The 7,014-nt window shown below is 33.6% G+C and overlaps 1 protein-coding gene across 1 annotated transcript; it reads left to right on the plus strand.

The window, feature by feature from the left end:
* The first annotated feature begins 381 nt into the window (after positions 1–381).
* LOC131595287 (prefoldin subunit 3) lies at positions 382–6,332 on the plus strand. The gene is made up of 6 exons (XM_058867598.1): positions 382–560; positions 1,774–1,831; positions 2,728–2,799; positions 5,279–5,398; positions 5,489–5,590; positions 5,959–6,332. Exons 1-6 carry the CDS (start codon positions 424–426, stop codon positions 6,040–6,042), a joined length of 573 nt encoding a protein of 190 aa, XP_058723581.1. The 5' UTR covers positions 382–423; the 3' UTR covers positions 6,043–6,332.
* Positions 6,333–7,014: the final 682 nt, after the last annotated feature.

Raw genomic sequence — 7,014 nt, forward strand, 5'->3', positions numbered from 1 at the left:
CTAGTACTTCAAATCCGGTAAAACATATGATTTTACATCGACTTTTTTATAAAATCCTGTAAAAATTCATATTGCTTGAAAAATCCAGTAAAAATTCATAGATTCCCTAAAAATCAGATAAAAATCTGAAATATTCCGAAAATCCAGTAAAAACTAAGAAATTTCTCAAAAATTCAAAAAACTATTTTTTAAAACATAAAAAACTATTAAAAGCAGGGCAATCAAGGGGTGTCAGATTTGAGTGTGGGGTGGCAGATAAAAATCTCCAAATATTAGATATAATACCTAAGGCCCAATAATAAAAAGCAAGCCCGTGATTATCTAGAAATCAGTTGAATTTGGGCTGACCCAATAGCCCAAAGCAAAACGACAACAAATACAGCGTCGTGTTATTCCGTTCGATTCCATTCCGGTGCGTCAACAATGGCTTCTTCGTCTTCATCATCGAATGTAACAGAGCGAAGAGGAATACCGGGTGCTCAGTTCGTAGAAGATGTTCAAACTTATCTCACTCAATTAGGTCTCGATGTTAATTCCGCCTTAGCTTTCCTTCAAGAAAGGTTTTACTTTTTCCCCTTTTGCTTTCTCACTTCACACATTCCCAAAATTTCATAATTTTATGGATCTTCCTGGTTTTCACTACTAGATCCTCTTGAAAGTTAGTTTTATTTTCCTTCATTTGAATTTTGAATAGTTTACTTTGAATGCAAGTTCATATTGTTGTATGTTTGTATTTTGATTAATTTATGGTAACTTTGTTATGAACGCTATGTTAGGTTTGTTAGGGATGGATATTGAGTATGAGGTGAAGTGGATCAATATAAGTGGTTAAGAATGTATGATTTCGGTCTCTGACTATTTTGGTTTTGATTTTGGGGTTGTGAGAGTTAGTGACTGAAATCTGAATATGATAACACAGTAATGTTTGATATATATGATAATTTTGATTACTACTTCTGCATCTCTGGTATGAACTTCCTAGTTGGATTAGTGAATGTTGTAGCTTGTAGTGTGGTAATTTTCAGACTAGACTGCAGTTAATGTGATTCCTATTTCAAAATTTCAAAATTATTGTGCCTTAAGTTTTCGTTCTTTGAATTTATTATCTTTTTCAGTTCGTATGCTTAAAATAGCGGGATAACGGAGCAGAGTGGTTCCTGGCTTAGAGCAGTTTCTGGCCCGCTATCCTTTTCCCCCTCTAAAAAATTGAAATTAGCCCTTAAATTTACAACGTTTTAAGGGTAATTTTGGGGTTTTCAAGCTAATTTGAGTTGGGACTCAACCTTAAGCTTCCTTCATAGTCGTTTATGCAGTTCAAGAGTCATGTGTGCTTTGATATGAATATTTTATGAGTTGAGTTGTTTGTTTAATTTTACATTAAATACATGTTTATAATTATTATATGTAATATGTCCAAAAAAAGGATCAAATAGAGCGGTCATCCCGCTAAATGCTATCCCGCTATCCCATTTTTGGATCGCCCGCTACGTGCCGCTATTCGGGAATGACTACTCTGCATAAGTCATTCTTATTTATATTTTCTATTAATGGAATTTATGCATATGGAATTAAACACTTTGCATTTTTATTACTAGTTGATTTTTCAGAGAAACCGTGTTTTGCATGTAACCGTTGCATTGACTAGACACTTGGAAAACCAAAAGTTCATTCTTTCACTTAAAGAAGCTATGTTTTATTTTATGCTTTAAAGGGGATTTCATTTTTATTTTTAAGTAATTGTGTGAATGAAGACCGAGCATATATTTCTTGCAGACTTCAGCAATACAAGGTTGTTGAAATGAAGCTTCTCGCGCAGCAAAGGGAACTTCAGGTTTCATTGCCTTCTATATCTCTATATTTTACTTTATCATCCACCATAGAAAAGCCTGATCCTACACTAAGGAAACTTAATGGGATCTTTAAGATTTCATTACCTTGTAGACCTATGAGTTATTATTGTTTCGTTAATATTATTTATAAAGATGAAAAGGAAAAAAATCCTATTATATTTGAAAGTAGAAAGAACCAATTTTGTTGTATTGTAAGTTTTCAAGTTTTCAACTGAAAGGGAAATTGCTAGTTTCACATTTTTATGCCAATAATCTCTTTGTTGTATAAGTGTGACATGCCACAAATATTATTGTTTTGGTACTTGTGTTAAGTGTTATCAAACAGCGGCCATGACGGCGCTATGGTGGATATACATGGCAGGTTTTGGGCTAGCCGCATTTGTAAATATATTGTGGGTTTTTTCGCCATAATCCGCTATAACGGCGCCATGGACCGTCATCTGCCATCCACAACACTGATTGTATTATAGGATTCAACAATATAGTTTTTTCCGTTATGAAAACATATATGGTCTCGAACCAGACTAGACAGTTTGGTTTAAAGGTAAACTGAGTTGCATTGTAGTTACAATGAAAAGATACAAGTTGCTGCATTTTCTGTACATTGGCAAGGTTTAACTGCCTAGGCTATATAATACTTTGATGGAAAAGTGGTGGCTCTGAATGTTAACTGAAATTTTAACGACCATCTTTGAAATTGATTCATTACCATCTGTTAGTTTTATAATTTTAAATAAAGCTAGAAAACAATGTTGTGCGTTTTTCTATTTTGGTCGATAGTTTTCAACATGAAACGATTCATCTAAAGCCCATTCTGTGTGCGTGTGTTCTTTCTTTCATTGTACATTGTTGTGACACTATTTGTGGTGGTTTTCAGGCAAAGATACCGGATATTGAAAAGTGCCTAGATGTTGTTGCTACATTGCAGGCTAAGAAGGGCACTGGTGAGGTTCGTTTGAGACCTGATATTCTTTATCGAATTATAGTAGTTAATAATTTTTAGATAAAAGATTTTTGTACATACTACCTTACGAAAATGTGTAGATAAACATAACTTTTCAGGTTAGTTGTTATCCGACTGCTTAAATCTGAAATTCTGTGCATCTTATTTTGTTGCGCTTGCGCTGCACTCACAATGTATGCCATAGTTTTAATACTCTTAATATATCCTTAAGACCTTCTGATTTCTCAACAACATACAACCAGCATTAATTTCACGGCTAGTCACGTCTTTTATCAAGATATATCATTTCCTTGTTGGATCATGACAGCTACCATATATGTGATTGCACTTTCCTGTTTTTTGTCTTCCATGAAGAAGTTGGTGGTTGATGGTCTCCTTGTTTTACTGTTGGACTTCAATGCTGCTGCTTGTTTCATATTTCTAGTTTTGTGACATCTGCTTAACTGCATTTGATTTTCTTTCTTGGTATAGCTCTTATGACAACTTTATACGGTTATAGCGTATAGCTATTTGTCAATTGCCAACCTCTAATAGTTGATGCGCCATCTCAGTCACTTGTTTTTTTTTTTTTTTTTGTGTTCTCATATATCTTAGAATTGATAAATGATTAATTTTACCTACATATAGATATAGTCTACACACACAGTTAAGATAATTCTTGTTTGTGCTGCATCACAAAGTCCTAGACAAGAGTTATTTTGTTTATGCTGAATGCACTACAGGGCTTACATATTGACACGAGTACTCGTTCAGAACGGAAAGTCTTTGTTCATTATTTCCTAGGTTTCCCATGTATTTAGAACTCTTAGGCTGTCTGCACATTAGTGCACAAGAGTTAAGTGTCAGAATAAGTGTGACTTGAAACCGTATCCTACATCTACCAAATCCTTTTTTGCTAGGTTGCGTTGGCTATATAGATGAAACAATATATTGATGTTGTATCATGTACTGTGTTGGATATTTTTAGCCTAAAGATAATAAAATCCTCAATAAATTAATAATGTAGATAAATCTCACCCCAATTAAACAGCTTAATCTTGGTAATGTATAAATTTTGTTGAACTATTTGTCTTATCAAAGATAAATCTGTAAAATTAAGGAAAGATATCAATTAATATCCCAAATAATTTAATCACCATAAAATTTAGAGATTGAAAGTTATATACGGATCTTATATTATTATTTGCAACATTTCCCCCCTCTGGAAGATTTTGCCTCAGGAGCATTAAACATATTGTACTCCTCCATAGAGTTTGAATAAGATTATGCTATATCCCTATTCTCCATAGTATTTGAACATGATTACTATATTACTATCTTCTTTAGTGTTGAAGTTTGTCACAGACACAAATGTTAAGGCAATGAATAGAGCGCTACAACGAGATTGCAGTTACAGTGAACTGACACAAGAGGCCGAGAGAGATTTGAATTCAAGCTCTGAATACAAAAGTGATTTGGGACAAGAATCTCAAGAGTACTTCTCTTGTTAACCGTTGTAAACCTAAAACATTCCTTTAGTTGTAGACTACTATTTCAACTCTAGCAGCCTATGAAGCATAGACACTGCAATTTTTAGGTGTGTTGCAATGTCCGACACGTCTCATTGTTCGACATTTGTATAGCACAATGCAGAAAATTCAAACAAGTTTCTCATAGACACTGCAACGTTTAGGTGTGTTTTTTTCTTTGTTTCAACACTCCATAGACCAGTGTCCGACACCTATAAGACACTCATACGACACGTGTAGGACAACTCACAAGTTTTCAAAAAACAGTTTTTTTACTTTGCTTCGACACACCTTATATATTTCTCAGAGACATCTGCAAAGTTTAAAAATGTGTCAAAGCAATGTTGATAAGGGGTTAAAACATTAAATTTGATTACAACATATTTAATTTTTCGATAGTAGATGAATAAATAAATGTCAAATATTATAATCTTGTTTTAGAATTTTTTTAATGAAAAAACTGCTCAATTGAAATTTTTAATAAATAACACTAATATTTTATTTTATTATAATTAATAAAAATACTTATTATGTTTAAATCATATTCTCATCCTTAGAACACTGAAAATTTTCATTGGCTCTTTATTGCCTAGGATTTTGTCCAAGTTGATTATTATTGCATAACCAGACCTAATTTGAACCTTTACATACTTATTTTCCTTCAAATGGAGAATTAAGTGCATTTCAAGTGTTTGAAGTCTGAATGCTATGGTCTATCTCAAATTTGCATCGTGTTTTGGTTATTCCAAATGATGTTACATCTGTAATTCAGAATATAGAAGGGTATGCTTAATCTTATGTTCAAGACCCACCCTTTTTTCCACGAATGATGTCTTCTTTTTTATTTTTGTTTATAAACCCTACAATACTAGTACCACTATTCAAATTTATTTACTACAAGGGAAAAATATTAGTTATGTTATAAACTAGAAATTTATGTCTGGCTTTGGATACAGGAACTTATTGCTGACTTTGAGGTATCAGAAGGAATATATTCACGAGCTTCTATAGAAGAAACTGATTCTGTATGTTTATGGCTGGGAGCAAATGTTATGTTGGAATATTCATTAGAAGAGGTATTTATACGTTAGTTCAGGGTATTACAGCTGTTTTCTTTACTGTTAAATTTTAACCTTACATGTGTACAATATGAATATTCGTTGCAGGCTACTGCTCTCCTACAGAAAAATCTGGATAATGCTAGAGCCAGTTTAGAAGTTCTTGTTGCTGATCTACTCTTTTTAAGGGATCAAACGACAATTACACAGGTCTGATTTCAAACTATCAAGGGGTCCATATCTTTTTTGCTTTTCGCACGTTCGCATAAAATGTAAATATATGTCAATGATATTGAACTTCCATGGCATGACGAAGTTTGCCAAAACCTGGGTCCCTTTACTAGCATGTAATGTAGTGTTTTCTGCTCATTGCTTCCAACCTTCTCATTTTCACTTCTTCCATCGTCATGTCTACCAGGAGCTCCCTTGATATTCATCTGTGACACTTGAGTGACCTTTTATTATTTACTTTACACTTATGTCATTTAGTATGTTCATCAGCTATCACCCAATCTCTTCATGAGTCTATGAAACCATAACTAGCTTTAGTTATTTACTTTTTATCTATATGTTATCAGGTTACGATTGCTCGTGTTTACAATTGGGATGTCCATCAACGGAGGACTCAACAACTTGCTGCTACTGCAATTGCTCAAGAGTAGTATTGAAGAGATTTTGTTCACACTTAGTTTTAAAGTTGTGTACTATATACCCTTCAGTTTAGATTATGCTTCTAATCTCTTGCCATTTTGATGAATTGTGTGTTCCTTCTGTCCCTAGTCCCGGTTTCCCCTAAAGCAGGTTCTAGGATTGGAATTAGGATATATTTTTTTTAACATGTATGTCTTGTTGATTTTGATCTCTTGGTTTCTAGAACAATTTTGTAAAATTAATGGGAAGGTTTTGTATTAAATGATCTATCTATATGATGAGTAGTATGTTGTACTCTTTAGTTTGGTTTTACTTGTTTAATTTGGGAATTTCTTACAACACTCTATGTCATTGAAAAGAACCCTATGAAAACCAAATTTTGTCCGTGTTTCCGAAAGTGTATTTCTAGGATGCTTCTTTTCTATTGTTGTTAAACTTCAATTAATTTCAGAGATGTATTTACGAGAAGGGATCAAAAATATATTTTTGGACATTATGCAGATAGTAGCAGAAAATAAAAATAATTTTCATTGTTTCAAATGTTGCCATATATTAAGCTATATATTATATGCATGACATAAATACAAAATGAACCATATACTACAGAGTGTGTTCAAAATCGATAAAGTCGCTAACCAAAATATTTTCCAAATATAATCTAAAAAATAACATATTATCCAAACCAAAATATAATACAAGTTATACAAATGCGAATACTACTGCGCATAGCGGACTCTAAGTCGGCCCTTGACCATCCCGACGTTCCTTCGCCATCTCATGTACAATAGAGCCACCGAGCCTCCGCCTTAATGGCATCTAGAACACCTCTAACCTCAGAGCCATCAGGAAACAATCCTCCATCAATACCCGCCTGTCAGTTCTCCATGATATGACGACACCTAGGCAACACATCGTGAGCATGATCGGCCCTAACCTGTTCCTCCTCTAGAATCTTTTGATGAGTTGGCCTAGGTGGGTTTCCT

This window comes from Vicia villosa, linkage group LG4, assembly GCF_029867415.1.
Source record: "Vicia villosa cultivar HV-30 ecotype Madison, WI linkage group LG4, Vvil1.0, whole genome shotgun sequence".
Classification (NCBI taxonomy): domain Eukaryota; kingdom Viridiplantae; phylum Streptophyta; class Magnoliopsida; order Fabales; family Fabaceae; genus Vicia; species Vicia villosa.

Bases quoted from the DNA above. Each gene is read 5' to 3' on its own strand.
- LOC131595287 (XM_058867598.1), top strand. From the start codon at position 424: ATGGCTTCTTCGTCTTCATCATCGAATGTAACAGAGCGAAGAGGAATA. The intron at 561-1,773 runs GTTTTACTTTTT...TATTTCTTGCAG, and splicing joins TTAGCTTTCCTTCAAGAAAG to ACTTCAGCAATACAAGGTTG. The intron at 2,800-5,278 runs GTTCGTTTGAGA...CTTTGGATACAG, and splicing joins CTAAGAAGGGCACTGGTGAG to GAACTTATTGCTGACTTTGA.